Here is a 22,151-nt window from a genome sequence, read left to right on the forward strand (position 1 = left end):
CCATTTATCCTTTAGCTCTCAGCTTCAGACACCCCTCTCAGTAGACACCTTCCCTGATCCTACTCTCTAAAGTAGCCATCTACTCATACTACACCACTGCCATTTTCTTTTCTTTTTTTTTTATAGAGGCATGTTTTTATTTATTTGTTTGTTTTTTTGTTTGTTTGTTTATACATGCACTGGGTACAGTCAGAAGCGCGGGAGGGTGAGAAAATTCACCAGAGTCAGAGCGGGGAGCAGAGCAGGCAGAAGGACCGAAGTACACTGCTGAGGGGAGCAGCGGGCGGCAGGAGAGGTCTGCGCGCCATGTGGGACCCTCCTCCGGTGGCCGGGGAACAGCCGGGGATCGAACTGGCGCCGCAGAGGCCGCGGGCAGCTTCGCAACCCAGCGCTCAACCGCTGCGCCACCGGGGAGGCCCCTGCCATTTTCTTTTAATTCTTATTTCTCTCTAATGCTAACCAAAATCAATAACTATATTTTAGTTTACTTGTTTTTTCCCCTGTTCTTATCTCCCAAACAAGTAAGATTCCTGAGGACACAGGCCCTCATTTTCATACCTCTTTCCTAAGTGCCTTGTACAATGTTTGCCATATAACTGGCTCTTGATAAACATTTGACTTAATTAAGTGGATGAACGTGATTTCCCTCATCTGTGGGTTCCATCTACAGGGCAGCTGTTGGCAACCTTAACCCACATGGGCATCCCACCAATTTTTGTATGACCTGTGAGCTAAGAATGTTGTTTACATTTTTCAGTGGTAAAATAAATGAATAAAAAGAATAATATATTTTGATTTCAGACATGAAATTCAAATATAAGTGTCCACAAAATGTTCATGTTACAGATGCCTGTGACTGCTATCAGGACAAAATAGCAGAGTTGAGCAGTTGTTATAGTGGCTTCATGGCCAGCAACGCTGAAAATAGTTACTCTCTGACGCTTTCCAAAGAAGGTTTGCCAACCCTTGGACTGGGGAATCAAGGGGTAAGGAAAAGAGTTAAGAAATTGTTGCAGTGGTTCAGATGAGAGATGAAGGAAGGCTGAACTAAGGTCATGGACTTAAGGTTGGAGAGGGTGAGGACTGGATTCCACTGTGATCAAGCGATGTGTTCCCTGACCTCTGCTAAGCTTCCCTCCCTCAGTCCCCACTGAGCAGGCTTCTCCAAATTATTATCTCTTTACCTTCAGCAGCAGAGCAAGTCTCTGTAAGATCACATCTTCCTAATTGCCTGGCTTCCTCCCAAGTCTCCTCTTAAGTCTCATCTGAGAAATGGGACTGTTGGAATGGAGTGATGGGGGGTGAAAATGCTTACTGAAAACATACTCACAGGCAGTTGTTGGGGCCACTCATCAGTCAAGTGCTGGAGCAGTTCAGGACTGCCTTCAGAAGTGTCCCCAGTCACTGGGAGGTCAGGTGGCGTGGCGACTAGAGGACTAGGCTCTCAATAGCAGTGTTCCAAATATGTGTGTTGGAAATCTCAAAGCCTTGCCATCATCTACAGTTTACAGGTGGGTGTAATGACTTTGTTTTTGAGGTTCCACAGAGGAGTCAGAAAGTAAAAACTTGGCCTTTGAGCTTTATTGACGCTTTTAAACACAAATCACCTGTTACAGCCAATGTTTTGGTTTATTAAAACTATTTCTATTAGGCTCTTAAATATAATAGGCTTTGTATCTTATTGTCCATCATAGAAACTAACAAAGGACTCATATTCTTTTGTTTGTAAAACAAACATTGGCATTTTTTTAAAACTTTAAAGTGCTTTGGACTGAATTTTATTTTATTTTTTTCAAAGATTTATTTATTTATTTATTTATTTGTTTATTTATTTATTTATTCATTCAAGAACTGAGGTACAGGCAAGAGGTGCAGGAGGTCGAGAGAATTCACCAGAGACAGAGCTGGGAGTAGAACAGGCAGAACAACGGAAAACACTGCTGAGGGGAGCAGGGGGAGAGACAGGAGCGGTCTGCCACGCCATGTGTGAATCTCCCTGGCTGGCCGGGATCGAACTCGCACTGCAGAGGCTGCGGACAGCTTCACAGCGCTGCGCTCAACCCGCTGCACCACCAGGGAGGCCCTGGACTGAATTTTAGATCTTAATGTTTCCTCTGTACCCCTCCTCAATAGAACCAGAATGTAGTATAACTTGGGTTTAAGTGAAACAACTTTCAGAATGCAAAAGCAAAGTAGCTGTTCTCAATTCATTTCCCAGATAACTTTGGTTGTAATCTTATAAGTGCAAGGCACTGATACTCGCTATGGGCACTTTTTCTTATAGAGCTGACTTTTCAATGGGGAAAAGACAGACCCAGACTACAGATTACTATAATTTTTGGCTTTGCATTATAGGGGCCAAAATACTAAGAGGACACATTCTGTTGGGTAGGGTAGCAAGGCTGTGTTGAACTTAAAGGCTGAGTGTGGACATAAGGCCCTCCATGAGCTGGCCTGTGTGCTATGTTTAGTTGCTCCTATTTCTGGTAGCCTGAACATGGCTTCCCTAACCCCACACACAGAGGTGCTTACGCAGACCTGGGCCACAGTCCCCAAACAACCTCTTTTTGGTTAACGACGGTCAAGTGACAGGATACACAGGATACTGACCTGGCTACTGAGTGGGATGTTGTTCCTGACCTGAGCACACACTGGAGACAAACAGTAACAGTTATATTTGAATGAGGTCAATTTTAATTCTCATCTACTAATGTACACAGTACTATTGCCTTCTACCTAGGCAGATTAATAAAGTATATAAAAATTGAGATTAAGCACCCAGAGAAATTCTTATAGCAACATGACATTAATGAGATGTTTGTACTGTATTTTACAAAAATATATTTGTAACAGATTGAAGGAAAAACAACTAGTTCTTCAGTACAGATAGTTTGAGAAGCTGGTGTGTAAATTACCATAAATTGGATATTTTTGATAGGAATATTTTTGCACTCACTTTCCCTCTCCTCTATCATATAAATAATCCAAAAAGTGTTTCATTTTAAATGTCATCTTATTTTACTAATTGTGAAAGTAGTACATCTTCATTGTGAGAATAACTTGGAAATACAAAGTTTTTTGTTTTTTTTTAATAGTCTGTACATCTGACCCGAGTTAGCTACTAAATACATTTTAGTGTATTTATCTTATCCTTTTATCCTGCTCATATAAGTAATTTTTTTCTTACATTAATGAGACATTGAATACAGAATCTTTATTTTATATAGCATAAATATTATCTGTAGTCCTCTATTAGTAGCACTCTTTTTATGCCCTCATTTGCCTTGAAAACTTTGTGAAAACATCTTTGCTCTTATCTCTGAATATTTTCTTAGAACATATTTCTAGCAGTAGAAAAGTTGGTCAAAAGGTCAAAAATACCTACGAATGGAATTGCTGGATCATATGGAAGCTCTATGTTTAATAGTTCAAGAAATCTCCACACAGCTCTCCATAGTGGTTGGACCAGTTTGCACTCCCACCAGCAGTGCAGGAGAGTTCCTTTTTCTCCACATCCTCGCCAACATTTGTTGTTGCTAGTTTTTTTTTAATATGTGCCATTCTCACTGGTGTGAGATGGTATCTCATGGTAGTTTTGATTTGCATTTCCCTGAAAACCTAAATAAGAGACCAGGAAAAAGACTAATCAATACAAAGTAAAAATCAAAATCAACAAGCAACTATAAACCAGAGACACACTATGGAAGGTGGGGAGGGAGGGTCAGGGAAAGGAAGAACTAGAGTCAAAATAAGGGGGGAGGTGCAATTGTATAGGGAATATAACCAAAACAAAAATGCATGCATTGTGCAAAGATGAAAAAAGATGTAAGAATTAATAAAATAAAATATTTAAATTTAAAAAAAGGTCAAAAAGTTGTGACTATTCTAAAGCTTTGATAAATGCACTTTCAAAACTTTGAACCAAATCTGAGCTACCTCCAGCAGTAGGTATAGATCACTACCCTGAGTGTTCTCAAGGCTAGTCCTGTCAGAGAATGTTGACAAAGATAAGGACAAAAGGAATGAGTGGAGCACTTAGATGGAAGATGAGAGAAGTCCAGGACATTTTTGAGGCATGGAAAATGGTCTGTTGGTTGAAGTAGATACTGTCAAGAAAAGACTGAGAAGTTGAGTTGAAATCTGACTTCATGGGCCACTGAAAGCCAAGTTAGAGTCTTATTAGGAAACTACTGGCATAGCTTGAGCAGGAAGATGAGCGCCCCAGGACTCTGCTGTGGTATACATACCACTATTTAGTCCCTGTGTACTCTGTGCCTCTTCCAAGCTCATGTCTTTGAACCATTCCCTCTGCCTAAACACACTGCTTTCCACAATGTATCATAACTCCACCTGCTTACATTCTTCCTGCTCCATTACATAACACTTATTGGTATTTCATATCCTATTACCTCACACCTGATATTGAGTAGGTATTAATGCACTTTTACCAAAGGAATCCCAGGGACCATGTGTGTCTCATGCACCTGCACAGGTGCTCCCTTGGTCAGGAGGTAAATGTTGCAGCAGAATGAGATATTGTCTGTCTTGACTAATTCTTTATTTCAGAGCCAGGGAGGTCACCGTGAAGGACTCCATGGTGGACACCTTGCTCTTAATCTTTCCTCTTCCTTCCTTTCACAAAGACTTTCAGTTGCTAGCTTTCAGCGACTTTTATTTCTTAAAGTGAATGTTTTTGCCCATCATACTTATGTATGAGAACTTTTATCTGTGTTTACCTGTGTTTGTCTCATCATACAATTTTAAAATCAAGAAACTGGTGACAGATTTTAGAATTGTGTTTTCTCTTTGGTGGATATACCATAAATTGATAAATTGAGTTTTACTTTTTAAATTTAACTAAAAAGCAAAGTTCAAAGGAGACAGCCATCTCTTCGCTGTGCAGAATTAAGCATTATTAAATATTTAGACTTGCTTTTAGTCTCTTCTATGTGTATACTTTAGTTTTAAATTGTATTATTTTTATTATGGTAATGTTGGTTTACAACACTGTATATGGCTTAGGAGTATAATAGAGTTTTATTTTTAAAGGTATTTGTAACATAAAAATACATTGTTTTAAAAAACTTTAAATCTTAGGTAAAGCTTAAGACTCCATTAACTTTCATTCCTATTCCCATTGTTTGATATTTTAAAAGTCCTTTTACTTTTTATGTAAAAGTCTAATATTCATTCAGTAGACATGTGACTATTCCAGATACGTGTGTCCCATGTATTGTCATGTGCTGGGGACATGGTAGTAAGCATCTTCCCCCATGAAGTAATGAAACAGGATCATCTTAAGTAATGGTTACTGCCATGAAGAACTCTACACAGGGCAAATGGAGTGTGACTGGAGCATGGAAAGTGAATGATAGAAGGAAGATACGGTCGTCTCTCTGGGAAATGAGTTCTTAATGATGAGAAGAAGTAGCCATGCACAGATGTGGGCCGGAACATGCCAGTCTAGCACACAGTTGATGGCAAAGGCCTTGAGGCAGGAGCCAGCAGGACCGTGTAGTCCAGTGGCTGATGGAAGAGTGCAGAGGCAGAGAGGCAAGCAGGGAGGGACTAGATGATGGAGACCCTTGGAGGTTGTTAAATGGCCTTTGTATAGTTCTATAATTATAGGGAGCAGCCAAGGAGGTTTTTATAAAATAAGATTGATATATAATATGCAATATCCAAAATGGATAAATGCAGAATGGCTGGAATTGAAGCTAGAGTGAGAAGTTCAAATCAGTACTTACTGAAAATCTCATCTCTTCCTCATCTCTTATCTCATAGTTGGGGTATTTTATACATTAGGCATTTCTAACAGGTAACTCAAGCCTGAAAAACCAGGGACTCATCATCTCCATCGTATTTTAATCGCAGAATTAGAAAGTTCTCCTACTGTCTCCATGTAATTTCAACCTTTGGTTTTAAATTCAACCTGGAGGGGTGACATAGCTCTGGTTCTGTTTGTAGATTGGCGGCCTGAAATCAATCCAGCAACACCTGCAGGCCTCTGCCTCGCCTTAGGCTTGACCTGCATCCCTTTGAGAAAGTGCCTGCTGTAGCACTAGCCCTCTCTCAGCACACTGAGTTTCCCATTAATTGTCGAGGCAGTGACATTCATTACACTGCTGTGATGTGCAGACCCCTCTCTCGAGGCTGTTCAGCATTCGCTGCTGCTTCTCCAGCAAGGTCAACTGCCCACAGCTCTAAAACATGAAGACCCAACCCAATCTGTTTTCTAAATTCAGAGATCAGGGATGCTTCTAAATGTGACTCCCTATTGTTTGTGGGGTAAATCCAGACTTCTCAGCCGGGATGGACTGCCATTCTTCACACCAGCCCACCTCTCTAGTCTGACCTCTCTGGCCTCCTCCCTCAAGTTCACACCTTTGTTCCTGCTAGCTTCCCTGCATAGGTGGCTCTCCTCCTGCCCTTTCAGCTCACACAGGGCCAATTCATATCCCACCTTTTTTTCTTTAACTCTATCTCTTTTTTTGAGAATTGAAAATCTGTAAAACTCATGAATATGCTGTCATTATTTAAAAAAAAAATAAAAAAGAATGTTCCTTTCCTGTCTTTCCTAACCCCCCTTACATTCTCTAACAATTTGCTGCTTTTGTTTCCAGCCCTTATTTGCTGTACATTTAAATGTAAGCAATTTTTTCCTGTGACATTATTTTAAAAGACATTATGGCTCATGTTATATCCATTATTCTTTGACTTTTTTCACTTGACCTTATAATGGAAAATTTTCCAAGGGAATACATGTAGTTGACTTAAAAAAAAGAAGAAAAAACTGTATAGTCATTACAAGTACAATTTTTCTGGTAAAAATTCAAATTCAAAATTGTATCAAGTGAAAAGGGATAGTTTTCCAATCTCCTATTCTTATTTTGGAGGTTACTGCTTTTAACACTTTATCAAATATTCATAAATGTTTTAAAATGTAATCCTATCATGTATAGTATTTATTATAGCATCCTGAACATTTTTCTGTATCAACATACCCAGATGTCTCATTTTTAATGAGTACCTAGTATTCTATTATGTAAATATGCTATATTTAACTATCTCCCTGTTAGTGAATTCATTTGATCTTTTTTATCTGAACATGTCTCACCCTTCTAGTTTATGTTAAGTTGCTCTTCCTTTGTTATGAATTTAAAATATTCAACACAACAAACATTGAATGGCTAGTGTCTCTCACTCACTGTGCAGGGCACTAGGGCCACCAGTTTGCTTGATGCGCATTCCTTTCTCCCTGCTTTGAGTTATCACAGCATCAGAGAAAGATGTCCCTAAAGAACTTAGAATGCGACATGAGCTGGAATAGATAGCTGTGTCTTAGCATACATAGTATTAATTTTATTTGGGGAAGGTAAAGAAGGAGAAACTGAAATTGGACTTTAAAAATTAAATAAGAGCTTTCCTAAGGGGGTAAAGAAGGGAGGTCATTCTTGTAGAGGGAGTAACAAGAACAAAATGGGTCCATGAGAAAGAGTGTGTGATACACAAAGAATGGCCAGTAGCCCGTGAGAGAAGGTGGGGAGTTGAGGGGGTGGAGAAGACTCTACTCAGCAGTTGGACACAGAAAACATTCAACAACTGAATTGAAATACACGTGCTCTTGCCCAAAGGGACTCTAAGCTTTCTTGGGGTTGTCCTTTCTATGCCCCAAAGGGGGCTAATGTTGCTTTCAGCATAGGGGGGCTCTTTCTCGAATTGGTCTGACTTTTGAAAAACTTTTTTCTTTTTTGCACTTCTAACCATCGCATGTCCTCTTTTTGCAGAGTTTAACCACTCCAAGAAATAGAAGAGAATTTAGCCATGGCCCCAAGGAAGAGAGGTGGACGGGGGATTTCATTCATCTTTTGCTGTTTCCGAAATAATGATCATCCCGAAATCACATATCGACTGCGAAATGATAGCAACTTTGCGCTTCAGACCATGGAGCCAGCGTTGCCCATGCCCCCTGTGGAGGAGCTGGACGTCATGTTCAGTGAACTTGTGGTGAGTCCCAGACTTCATGTTGGTGGTGGCTGGGAGCTGGGATGATGGGGAGGGCTTAGTTTAGTTAGGCCCGGACATGCCCTTCTTCTGTGAAGTGGCCCCACATATGCCTTGTATATGCACCTGTGTTATCAGCGGTGAGCCTATAAAGGAGGGGGAAAAAAAAGAGGATAAGATTACAGAATAAGGGCTTTGCTGGTGATTTAAGTGAAGGGAGTTAGACCTTTAGGTTTTCAAATACGTGATAGTGTTACATCCTAAGTTGCCCTTTCTGATTCCTCCCCATTAAACCTGCATCTATAATAAATAATTCCCTCATCTGCTTCACACCTTCTGGGTTTCCCCAATGCTTCCTCCACCCCCCACTCCCACCTGATAGTATTAATGTCTTTTTAAAAATTAGTCATAACCACCCCTCCTGTCCCTGATCCTTTGATGAAAGACATTATTACTTAAGTACGGTATAATTATTTAGCCTAATGACAGGATTGGAATAATAACTGATGTGGGAAATGTTTTATGACCCTATCATGTTTTTGGACCCACTATCCTGAAGTGGGAGAGATGCATCTTGCTTAGAACCCATTCGTCACAAGACATAAGTGCTCTCCTTAACTTCGCTGCAGAAGCATCTCCAGTGTAGTGTCTCCTTCCATTTTGTGTTTCAGAATATGTTATGGCATGTGACATGTGGTGCCTGTCCCTACAAAAGGATGATATTTCCTTGCCCTGTGATCTCAGGAGTGGCCTGACCTGGAGATAGGATATCCTTGGTTCAAATTACTGCTCTGACTTCATTACCTGTACAAATATGGAAAAAAGCATATGACTTTTTAAGTCTGTTTTCTGGAAAGTGTAGAAAAAAATAATACCTCCTCCTAGTTTGGTCTGATGTTCACAGGAGAGTGATGCGTAGTGGGGATGGCATAATGCCCTTACTAGAGACTCAAGATCACCTCTGGCATTTTGTCATGGCTTTAGTTCCAGTCAGACCATTTATGTCATTCAACAGATACTAGTTTCATCATTTTGTATGACTCTTCAGTCAGGAAAGTAATGTAGGCTGTGTCACTGCCCTGCAGGGGCAACATCTGAATGGATAGAGTCACGACAGTTGTAGACCTCCGTTCACCTGCAAGCTTATCCTATTGGGTAAGCCAACATGACACTTATGTTTGAGTTCTGGTCTGCTGAGTGGATTAACAGGCCCAGTACCACCCAGAATTGCTTGGGAAAAAGACTTGACTCTTCATAGCATGTTTCTACTTTATAATGTTGAATATTTTCAGTGTTTAAGAAATCTCTGTCCTCTCTCATCTCGGTTGCATGCAGAACTCTGTTCTAGATGCTAATGAGGTTTGAAATAGAAACTGGAAACTGCTCTCAAAAGCTGACAATTTCTGTAGCAAAATGGGACAGATAATGAAGATTTAATATCACCAAAGGGAGAAGCACATCTCATCTGTGCATTGATCATGGGTCTAGGTGTTATCAGGTGTAGGACATGGTGGTGAGGTGGGTGGTCAGGGACGACTTTCTGATGGGGCTGAGTAGTGAGCAGGGATTGCTAGTGAGGAGAGATGTGGAGAAGATCAATGTTAGTGGTCGCCTCAGTCATTGTAAGCAAGTTATCCTGTTACAGCAAACATTCAGTGGTTACAACAGTAGAGATTTATCTCTTGCTAATGCTACATGTCCACTGTGGGTCACCTGGGCTTCTGTTCTTCACCATCTTTTAATCAAACTTGGTGGAAAAGCAAAGAGAGACATGGTGAACTACTTACCAGCAGGCTCTAAGCTTATGCTTGGAAATGACACATGTCATTTCCACCCACATCTCTTAGGTCATTGACAATCACACGGCAACTCCTGAGATCACAGGGTAAGGAAATATCATCCTTTTGTAGGGACAGACACCACATGTCATATGGGCAAGCTAAAGTCATTGGTGTGGGTGGAGGACACATAATTCTCTCCTAGGGAGGGATATAGTGAATCATCTACCCTTTTGGCAATCAAGAAGGGCAATAATAATATATTGACAAGCTTGGTTTTTTTTCCTCACTTAAAGTATGTTAAAACCAAAAGTCAACCTAAGAAAACATGTTGTGGATAAAGGGCTCCTCCGTGAGAGCAGGGCTGCTGGGCAGAGCTAGCACTCTCCACACAACTACATCCAATGTCCTTTCAAGGATGGTCTGTCAGTCTCCCTAAACCAGAGCCTATGTGGTGGCAGCAATGTGTTCATCCCGAAGACAGCTCATTGTTCTGTAAGACAGAAAATTCTACTCTCTGCCTTATTGATGTCTTTATTCTGTGTGAAAATTGCCCACAGCTGTTAGTTGTTAAAAAACCAATGCCAAACCAGAACTTTAAGCTGAAACCATTGGAAAACAAATTATCTTGAGGTTTGTGTCTGTCCTGGTTAGTGATGGATGGATTTATGTCTGCTCCTCACTGCCGGGGCTTAGACCACAAATGCACCCAACTGCCAGGGTTGTCCTGGGGCAAGTGAGGCATCCTCAGGGCCACCGGAATTCTCTTCCCTGGGTTCTCTTGAGTAGTTGCAGAAGCAGTTCTGCCTCTGCTCACGCACAGGAGAGGGAAGCCACATGGGGCATTAGAACTTGCATGGCCTCCTAAGTCCACTCTGTGACCGAGAGTAACCTCCTTTAAGATGGTTTCTCTTGGATTCGAGTTTATTTTCTTGTCTGTAAAATGGGAGTAATCCCATTTTCCTGATAGGGGTGGTGTGAAGATCACACACTTTTACAAGGCCAGCACCTAGAAATACTCCATGTCCTAGTTCATCAAGAGGGATGGGAGATAATTCAGGTATTTTTGGGGTACAACACCCTAAGAAATAGCACAGGTTTTTCCTTTTCTTGAAAGTGAAACCCAACTTGTAGCCATTTGGAAAGCATTTCACGAGAACCAAACTTATTGGAACCTAGTTTCCTTTCCTCCTCTGATAAGTCACTCATTTGATGTATTGAAAGTGATATTAAATAGGTTACTTTCAGAATTGCTTACTGCAAACTTATAAAGAAAGCAAGCCTGGATGGGAGGTCAGTCATGTGAGTCTTTAAAGAAGGTGGACAGCAAAGTGTACCTGGATCTCTCAGCCTTCCTGGACCAGCAATGGAATCAGGATTATTCCAGTTTCAGAACAGTGGTTTTTGAAGGTCCCATATAACTATTTAAAGTATTTTATTCAGTAGTTTTTTTAGTATACTCAGAATTGTGCAACCAACACTACAATAAATTTTGCAACATTTTCATCACCCCTAAAGAAACTCCCATATCCATTAACTATTGCTCCCCATTTCTCCTCAAATCTCCCATCCTCTGGTAACAACCTCTCATATTTTGTTTCTGGGCATTTCATATAAATTGTGTCTTACAATATGTGACACTTTGTGATGGGTTTCTGTCATTTAGCACAGTCTTTTCCAGGGTTCTGCCATGTTGTAGCGTGTATCAGTATTTTATTTTTTTATTGTCGAATAATATTCCATTGAATGGACATACTACATTTTGTTTGTTCATTTGTTGTTGATGGACATTTGGATTGTTGCCAGTCTTAAGCTATTATAAATAATATTGCCATAAACATTCATATACAAGTTTTTATATGGAAATACATTTTCAATTATCATGGGTAGATACCTAAGAGTAGAATTTCTGGGCCATGTGGTAATGTTGTATTTAATTTTTGAGGAACTACCAGACTTTTCCAAAACAACTGCACAATTCTAGATTCTCACTAGCAGTATATGAGGGTTCAAGTTTCTCTACATTCTTGCCAACTCTCATTGTCTACCCTCTAACTGACTGACCAGTTGCCTTTTTTTTTTTAAGATTTATTTATTTTTATACAAGAACCGGGGTACAAGCCAGATATGCAGGAGGGTAAGAGGATTCACTGGAGACAGAGTGGGGAACAGAACAGGCAGACTGATGAAATACGCTGCTGAGGGGAGCAGCAGGCGTGACAGGAGAAGTCTGCTGCGCTATGTGGGATTCTCGCTGGCTGGCCAGGATCGAACCCGCGCTGTAGAGGCTGCAGACAGCTTCACAGTGTGGAGCTCATCCACCTGCGCCACCAGGGAGGCCCTGACCAGTTGCTTTTAAAGTTGTTCTATGGCCTCTGGAGAAGTGAGGACACATAACTCAAGAGTGTGTGTGTGTGTGTGTGTGTGTGTGTGTGTGTGTGTGTGTGTTTGTGCCAGAAAAAGTCTCTCTGCTAACAATTTTAAAATTATTGGGAATATTAGAAAGTATTGAGAGTTTATGTTTTCTCTGCTGATCATATATTTTATGTCTTTTGAGCATCAGTTCTATTTTCCTTTATTATCTCCCAACTCTCCTCTGCAATTCTGCTTTGTCCTCTGCCTCACCCACAAATCAAGAATTTAACCAATCCAAGACTTGGTATTCTTACCATTAAATGACATGCATTATAATTTTGTCTTTTCTACAGGCTTTTAAAGGTCTTAGATGATCCCCCACCTATTTGAAGCATCCTAGGTATGACAACACTATAAAGTCTCCCTGACAAGTAACTCCTTCCATCTTAGTTAGCGTAGATTTCCTTTGGGATGAGCAGCAGAATAAATCGATCACTGGTGAACTGGTAACTGGTGAACAAAATAGACTAGACAAGTTCCTTTGTTGCACAGGAGAAACAGGCAGCAAAACACAGTCTTATCCCATGTGTCTGAGAACTCTGCGAGGGCCTGCTCTAGCAGTACATTTTGATGGGAGAAGAACCTTAATTCTCCCCTTTTCAGGTGGAAGGAGTTCCACATGCAGGGTCCACTCATTTAGCTCCCTTACCTGGGAGCAACATGCCTGCCTTCTCTTTGATATGTGCATGCATAGCTCAGTCCCTCTTTTCTCGCCTTCTCTGCAAATCAACCTGCTTGATTTGCTTTAAATTTTGTAAGAATGAACCCCCATGGGGAATTCTACAGTTGCCCAGCTCCCCCTATCACTAGTGGATACTGAATTCAGCTTTGAAATCTGATCAAACCCACTTGTCTGTAGATGAAAGTTGGGTCCTCCCATTCAGTTTTCATGAGTAAAAAGGAAGGTACTTTGATTTCCATTTGCTTGATTCCTTAGCCTAGTGCCCAACTCATTCCAGACTTGCTGGGGCAGGAAGCTGCCATGTACTCACACCTACTTCAAGTACCTAACCTAATGTAGAAGGCTCTTAGAAATTTCCTGGGGAAAGTAACATTTAACATAGATGTAAAAAACAAGGAATTTTCTAGGCAAAGAGGAAAGAATAGAATGTCATAGATAGCAAAGCACATAAAAGGGCTGGGAGCTGAGAACTAAAGTGTGTAAGACTCAAAGAGCCGAAAGTTCAGTGTACATGGAGCATGAAATAGGAGACTGGGAAGAATGGGCGTCCCGAGAGGCAAGCCGGAGAAGAGGGTGGGATGGTTGTGTTGTTGCTTTAATTATACATCTGAGCTACTCGTTTGAACTAGAGGAAACTACTTCTGTTTGCTTACAAGCTTTCTTAGTGAACCAAATATACCAAAGTACATGAGATTATTTTTGCTATCTGCTTACATTTACTAGCATTGCTCATTGCTGTCTTTAGGAAGCATAGGTAAACTTACCAAAAGGTCATCATGTCTCCCTGAGAAGATTCTGAGTGTTTTCCTTTGAATCCAGTTGTTGAAATGGATACCTCCTTGTGACAATACTTACATCCTCTGGCTACTTAAATTTTGAAACAGAAAGGAGAGAGCGAGAGAAGTCCTAGCTTAGGAGCCCTTGTCCATCCCCTGCCCAATGCATAGACCCCTGCATTTTCTAAGAGTGAAAGGCCAAGGGTTCCCACACAATATTTAACAGTAGCAGTGGTATTGGATATGTGTCCCGCAGTTCTCTTGCCTTGTGAAACAGGGAAGATGTCCTATTGCTTTTCCTGGGTGAAATTTTAGGTGAAAACCAGGTTGCATGCAAGTTTGGTTGTTACTTTCTGAAGTGTATTGTAGTAAATTTTATTCTTAAAATAACACCTGCTGTTCATATATTTGAAATCAGTTCCATATACTTATTAAAGGAAAGTTTTTCTGATACAGTACAGCACTCTGAATTTATAGCTAGTTGGAAATAATATGCAATATGAACTCAAGTTTTCTAAAGTCTACAATGTTAGCAGTTCCATTTTACTCTATTTCCTGGTTAATCTGCCTTTCAAATCCAACGCTTAGTCTTTCATTTATTTAGCCAATGGGTCTAGTGTTTGGAATAACATAGACTGCTCTGCCTTCCCAGGAAATGTAAAATATTTTTAAAAAGCTAATTGATAAATTTATTAATGATCACAAAACCACTATTTATACTATTGGGGAGTGTCACCGAGAGTGAAAATCTAAATAGGGAGAGTGAGGAATATTTGTGTCTTCATAAATATAATTACTCCATTTCATTTTCATTATTATTATGTAATGTGGATATTCTCAGCATTAGTAACCAGTGTAGAATTTGAGAATATTAGGAATGAGAGAATGTAGGTGATACATCAGAGTTAGATTAATACACCGTAAGGAAAGCTGTGCCAGATAAATTCACTTAGGAACCTACATCAGTAATCTCCTCATTTTCCAGAATATTCTGACATTGCCTTGGTATCCAAGTTGGTCTTACCAAGTTACCAGTGTACAGATTTTATTCTCTTACTAGCCATGTGAATTATTAGCTGTCTTCTCAGGCTGTCAACATAATTTCCTTTATTACTAGGTTTAGTTTAAACTCTTTAATAATAAAAATTTTCCATTATCACCAGAATCGATGAAAAGTTTTCAACACTTTTTATCTGTTCATTTTTAAAGCTTTTGTTTTAAAAAGTTTAAGACCATTTCTAAGAATAGAAAGTTACTTACAGGAACTATTCAGTTCCCTGTCTCCAAGAAAGATGAAAAAATTGGGTAGCAGGAACACTTAATTTTAATACAATTGAAGGAAAAAAAAAACTGGTGATAAGAAGTCATAGTTTTAATCTGCTGTTAATTAGAGTGTAAAGGATTGCTCAGTAATTAACCAGAGGAAATCAGACTGTAAAAAGACTTCAGAGATACACTTTGAACAGTCTCAAAATATCCAGTTATCTGGAATCCAAAAATTAGAATCCAGTGAAAGAAATTATATTAAAATTATGCTATTTCTATGAGGTTAAAAAATATTTTCATTTGACAGACCTCAGAAAGGTCATGAGAGAAAATTTTATTTGGCAAAATTTAGTTGAGAGAGAAGAAAAAGATAAGTGGGTAGATCTGTTTTACTCTATGTCATTTTTTAGAAAAATATTAGAACGGTATGAAAATATTCAATGTATCACAAAGGAAAGTGGAAATGTAGATAATGAGCTTAATTGTATCCAGTGCTAAAATTCCTATGTAACAGAGGTGAACTGCTGCCAATATACAGTCTATTTAAAGATGATAAAAGACAAGCCTACACCCAGACCTTTATAAAAAAGTTATTTTGACTCTGAGAACAACTGATGATTTGTGATACTGGGTGGTGTCCATATAGGTGGTTTTGCTTGCTTATATTTGTTGTATTTTTTAATAGAACATTACGTTGCTTACAAGAATCAAAGTAGGATTGGATATAGACCTTTGTTCCAGTGGATACTATACATTTCTTTGTATTGGTTGAGGGCCTGTCTGCTTAGACAGTAAGATGGTCAGTATGACTTCTTAAATTGGCATTTGGTCTTCTGATTAACTTTAGAAAAATCCAGTAAACTTAAGGTAAAACCACAAAACCATTTTATTCTTCCTAGTTTTGAGTTTATTCTAAATGTCCTTTTCTATAGGCCATTAAATTTAGATTTTGAATTCATGTTACACACTTTGTTATCAGTCAATACATTTATTACTGAGTGCTTCTTAATTTAGACAATGGGGACTAAAATGGAAGGCGTGTTGAAAAACAGGAGAGGAAAAGGAAACCTTTTTAAAAAAACCACAAATAACTGCGAAAACCATCCCTCCCTAGTAATGTTAGTTTGAAAAAATGATTATGAGTCCCCTTGGCCTTGATATTCATTACTTTGAACCCTAAAGAGTCTCTGAGTGGTATGTCCCTACTTAGCTTTTGGCTACAATTGAAAATCTGATGATCTGACTTAATCCTCAGGCTGCCATGTGCAAAGTACACAAAGTCAACATGCTGTACTGACTTGCCAACTCCCTACAGGTTCCCATAAACTAATGTAGGTTTTAAAAGACTGAGAGAACAATTCAATCTCTATAAATAGTGTAGTTTAGGTAAATTTTCAAGTGTCATTTTGAAAATGTGTCTCAGTGAATGACTAGAACAGTCTGGTAGTTTGTACAAGTAACTGAATACTAGACTATATCTTGATGTGTTGGGAATCATCTAAATGCCATTTGCTCTCAGAAAACAGATGTCCCATAGCCTGTGGGAGGTAAATGCCCAGTATGTGATAGTGTATTTCAGTCCTAAAGTGTCCTTGAATAGTTTTACCAGCTGGGTTTGGACTACTTCCCTCCCCACCTTTCATTCCCAGAATTCCTCTGGAATTTCAAACTGCTTCTTGATGTGTGTTATATGATCTCATTACCAGCTACATCTTTTAATTACAATTTTCTGGCTAATGGATGAAGAACCATATTAGTTTTTTAGTTTAGTTGGGTGTTTGTTTTTTTTTTTTTTTTTGAAAACCAGATTCCTAAAAAAAGTTACAATTTTTCCTCCCTTGTCCAATTTTAAATGAACCCACTAAAAACATCATACAGCTGCTAGCTCTTACTTCATTATGCACTGTAATATTTATGAACTAAACTAAACCAAGTGACTGGAGGCTCATTTAGAATGTGTGTGTGTGTATGTAATTTTCAGGAAAGATGGGCATTGGATGCGGGAGAAAAAGTCAGCAAGTTCTTTGCCATTTTTTAACAGATAGTTTGGGATTATTCCTAAGTGGACACTCATTATATTAAATCTACTGTGAATAGACATCTTAGACCTTCCAGAGCAGCATGGCACAAGCATGTATCTGACCTTTTTATCCTCTGGATCCCCAGGGCCTGGAGCAGTGCCTGTCCCCAGTAGGTGCTCAATACATGCTTGTAGCCTGGATAAACAACTATTGATAATTACCTAAGGACAACACATGAGATGATCAGCAAGTATTCGAGTCAGTGCAAGCATGTGTTCATGAGTTGAAGACTGCCGCATCCTCCATCAGTTGGGGTTTCATTTGAATTATTCTCAAAGCAGTAGTGCTGATCAAGATCTGAACCCTGCAATCGCCAGCACCGCATTCTCCTGTGTCATTTACTTTATTCATCCTGTTTGGATGACACTTACTACAGGACCACCAAAGTGGCTGATGTGGCTTAAAAGGGGAAGGGTGATAATAGTCAAAAAATATTTTCTGTCCTTGATACTGTCTCTACCCTATGTTACATGGAACAATAAATACCTGCAATGTGGGAAGAGACTCATTGTGCTAGATATCATTTGACCCAATTAAAACTTACAAGTGTCATTCTGCCAAATAGTCCTCAGAGGGTGTGCTGAGCGGGTGGGGAAGGGGCCTGGGCTGGCAAAAGCAGTGCTGGTGTCATTGAGGGAGGAGGGACATGTGTGGAATTGGCTTCATTGTTACCCCTGGGCCTTTGGGTGCCTCTCATGTGTGTCACTTCACATCTGGTTCTGTGACCCAGGAGACAAAGTCCCTCCTTTCAATTTGGAAAACACTGCTTAGAAATTCTCTCTTAAGCCTTGTCAATAGAAGTTGCATTATATGATATTCTATTATAGATGGAAATTTGGGTGACTGAATGGATATGAAGAGGTGATTTTAAGATGTATTTAGAATAGAGTTTTTATGGATTACAGAAAATCTGCTGGTGGTTTAGACTAATCAAAAGAAAAGTTAATCCAATGAGTTTCTTGTTGAAGTAACACAAAGAAACAGAATAAGAACCCTATAGGTTTAGCAACAGATTCTAGAAAACTGAATATGGTTTGCATTACCTACTATAAAAGAAAGGAAAGAATATTGTAGCAAACACTTAACCATTAACAGTAAGAAACTAAAAATTATTTCTATTAGTCAGCCTTTGCTTGTGGTACTTCTCACTTCTTATTTTTATATATTAAATGAAAACACGTCTATCAAACACAGAGAACATTACTGTGTAGGTGGTAGTGAGTCATATTGTGGTATTTCGTGTAATGACTAAGAATGTTGGCAAAAATCTTACAGGCTGAACATCTTCAAGGTTTGTTCTTTGCGTACACATCCCTTTGGGAATTTAAAGCTCTCTGTTGTTTTCCATTTATGTCTTTCCTAATAGGTTAGGAGCAAGTAGTAATTCACTAAATACACCTCTACTTAAACCAACAAAAATCTCATCTAACTTTCATATTTCAAACCCCACAATGAAAATAAAATATTGTTCTCAGGGTGTGTGGTTAAATTTTCAGAGCTGTGTCCACGACTCTTGCATGTGATGACCATTTGCTGCGACTGGGTGGGTGTTCATTACTTTAATGAATTATGACAGCATGGTGGTACATTTTCTTTTTCATTTATGAAAGGGTAATTTTTTTTTCTGCCAAGGTGTCAACCCTTAACCTGCCTTATCTGCCTTTTCCTCCATGATGGCATACTTCTCACCATGTTAAAATACTTAAGGTCTGGTCACGTGCCCCTCCGATGGCTTGTCTTATTTCTGGTAGTGTTGAGTTGTAGGATGGGTGGAAAGGGTAAAGTGGAGTTGATTGACTCCAGAGAAGGCATCATTAATTTGGGTGTATCCTTGAGGTGAACTGAAGGATTGTTTCCTGCTGGGCATGTGGGAAACCTTTGGTGGGTGAAGTTAGTAATGGGTGACTTGGGCTTGTTTGCTGTGTGAAGTTTGTAATATGAAGGGGAAATGTTAGCCTTGTCTGAATAATATGGTTAAAAAGTCTGTGAGCTCTATACATTGAGTCAGGTGGACAGTTACCTTGCAAAGGACCATTGAAAAGTCAACAAACAAAACCCCCCAAACAATCAAATAACAAACACAAAGCAATGGGTTGATTGGCAGCATGGCCCCAAGTCCTGTCTTAGCTTCTTTTTCTCATTTTTAAAAAATTTCCTATTGCTTCAGCCCTAATTGCATGAGAACCTCTCTTTGTGACTTTACATTGATAGGTGTGTTATGACTTAGTTTAATTCATTGGAAATAGAAATCCTGAAATCCTTTTTTAGAGATTTTTCTTGTGATTTCTCTTGTTAGCCAGCAACTTAGTTGTTGACTTGGAAATCTTTTGATTGGTAAATTTTCAAAGAATAAATGCTTTAAGAGGTTTTATAAATAATCCCATATTTCAGTTTAGCTTACACCTCTAAAAAGAGCCTTTTCAATCATTCAAGACTCTTATTGTATATTATTTCAAAATTCCTTCCCTTCCTTACTTTATCTACAAATCAGTCCATTTCCTTAGACTTATTTTTCCAGTGCCAATTGTTTTCTGATTTATGTTGATTTCTCTATAGTGCTGCCTGCTTATTCCAAAGTGTTGGACAAGTGGGTTATCTTTGTGCGTAATCTTTTACAAGTGGGGCTTAATAATATGCTTTGTTAGAGGGTAAAGCTCAGAACTTTAGTTCCCACAGCAGGGCTTCTTTCAGAGCAAGATACGTAAAGTACCTTTTCTCCAAGATATTACAGATATATAAAATACATATTTTATAAAGTCATAAAAATATAATAACTATCTTCCCCAAGAAGAAAAGCCTTTAGGGTGTTACTGATTGGTATTAATTTTTAAGAAACTTGATCTGGCTGTGGAGAGAATGATGCTTGATTCAGGGGTTTCTCTTATCACTGGCTAAATCATTTGCCCTTATTTTTAACACTCTAGCCAAGAAAGAATAATATGAAAAAAAATTCTGTGGCCCAAAAAGAGCTAGACCAATCAAATTTAAAGTGTAGTAGCAGAAACTGAACTTGTGGTTCATCTTTGCATGAATTGCCAATCCCCAAAACAATATCTAACATAACTGGATTGCAGGAAAAAAAAAAGGTAAGGGGTAAAAAGCTAAAGAAGGTGATTTAGAAACAGCCAGGATACTTCCTGGGATTGGGCAAATTGTATTTGTTTGTTAATTTTACTGGAAAACTTCACTATGAACTCACAGAGGAGCCAGTACTCTTGTATGTACCCGGTGGAAGGGGTGGAGGGGAACCACCACCAAAATGTTCTTAAGAACTTCTTGTTAACATTAAAATATAATTTAATTTAATATTAAGGGCCTTTAGGGGAAAAATGTTGATCTATCTCTTGGAGTAAGTAAAATGTGTACTAACAGAATCTCTGTAATTCTCAAGGAAAGGTTACATATATTTCATGGAAATGGTCTTTGGTTTCAAACAAAAGCTGTGTCTGAAATGGTGACATTTTCCACATTGAAATACTTACTCTAAATGAATCCATGTTTTTTCTTTTCCCTCCTTTTCATACATTTCTTTCCCATTACTTTCCCTTCTAAACTAACTTCTTGATTTACCTAATGTGGAACCAGAATTTTCTTTTCCTTACTCTGTCCACAAGGTTATATTTTCTCTGCTCTGAATCTTTCTTTTTTCTCCAGGGCTCCAACAACCAGGCTTGACTTTGTTTTATAAGCAGCTTTACTGAAATATAATTTATATGTTGTTGAATTTGCAATGCAGATCTGTAACCAGCACCACAACCCAGCTTCAGAATATTTCCGTCACATCATCTCTTGTGCCTATTTTTAGTCAGTCTCTACTCCTGCCTCTAGCTCAGGCAATCACTGATCTTACTTCTGCCTCTCTGCATGTCCTTTTTCTAAAAGATTCATATGAAGAGGTATTATCTGAGATAGTGTTCCTAATTGCTTTGTTTTCCAAGCTTGCCTTTTTCAGTATTTCATTAAGTATCGAAATGAAAAGCCTCCTGTAATATTACTTGGAAGTCATTTCAGAGCTTGAGTATACTAATGTGCCAAGATGATTTTCAAATTAGTTTGTATTCCATTCTTTTTCCTCCTTCTTTCAGTTGTGCTTTTATTCCCAGTAGTACATCTAAATGAGTGCAAGTAGCTGGGGAAAAAAAAAGAGAAGACTGTCAACTTTTTTTATAACTAAAGACTCCAGAAATATATGCAAGAGAAATAAAAGCCAGAGTCCAAAATATTAATGAAATTAAAAGCAGATTCTTTGAAAAATAGACAAACCTCTATCTAGGCTCAAAAGAGAAAGAAGAAAACTCAAATAGAATCAGAAATAAAAAGGGGAAAATATAGCAGACATTTCAGAATTCAGAGACTCATAAGAGATTACTATGAACATTTGTATGCTAGTACGTTGAATCATGTAGATCAGATGAACAAACTCTCAGAAATATATAACCATCTGAGACTGAATTGGGAAGAAATAGAAGACTTGAGTAGACCAACTACAGGGAAGGAAATTGAAGCAGTAATCCAAGTGTCCCCAAACCAAAATTCTAGGAAAAGATGATTTCATTAGTGGGTTCCACGTAACCTTCAAATAGGAGCTAATATCTATCCTTCTTAAACTCCTCAAAAAAAAATGAAAACCAGGGAATACTTCAAAACACATGTTATAAGGCTACCATCACCTTAATACCCAAACCAGACAAAGACACCACACAAGAAAGAAAGCTACAGGCAGCTTTCCTCATGAACATAAATGCAAAAATCCTCAGCAAAATCTTAGCAAACCAAATTCGGCAATGTAGTCATAGGACCATACACCATGACCAAGTGGGATTTATTCCAGGGGTACAAGATGGTTCAACATCCAAAGTAATTAATGTAATTTACCACATCAGTAAAAGGAAACATAAAAGTCAAATGATCTTATCAACAGATGCTCAAAAAGCATGTGATAAGACTCAACATACAATTATGATTCAAAAAATGAACTTCTAAAAACTGGGAACAAGTAGAAAAATCTCAATATAATAAAGGTCATATATGACAAACCCACAGCTAATACTCTCAATTGTGAAAAACTGAACGCTTTTCCATTAAGATTAGTGTAAGACAAGGCTGTCCACTTTCACCGCTGTTATTCAACATAGTATTAGAAGTCCTC

General features: G+C 38.7%; 1 protein-coding gene across 1 annotated transcript in view; it reads left to right on the forward strand.

The window, feature by feature from the left end:
- The window catches only part of DAAM1 (dishevelled associated activator of morphogenesis 1), a 155,656-nt gene that overhangs the window by 53,183 nt on the left and 80,322 nt on the right, over window positions 1-22,151 (forward strand). Inside the window, exon 2 of the mRNA XM_037503441.2 lies at window positions 7,788-8,007. Coding sequence (XP_037359338.1) covers window positions 7,825-8,007 — 183 coding nt within the window. The 5' untranslated portion in view covers window positions 7,788-7,824. The remainder of the gene's footprint in view (window positions 1-7,787; window positions 8,008-22,151) is intronic.

This window comes from Talpa occidentalis, unplaced genomic scaffold (genome assembly GCF_014898055.3).
Source record: "Talpa occidentalis isolate TD23 unplaced genomic scaffold, MPIMG_talOcc4v2.1 talOcc4.11, whole genome shotgun sequence".
Classification (NCBI taxonomy): domain Eukaryota; kingdom Metazoa; phylum Chordata; class Mammalia; order Eulipotyphla; family Talpidae; genus Talpa; species Talpa occidentalis.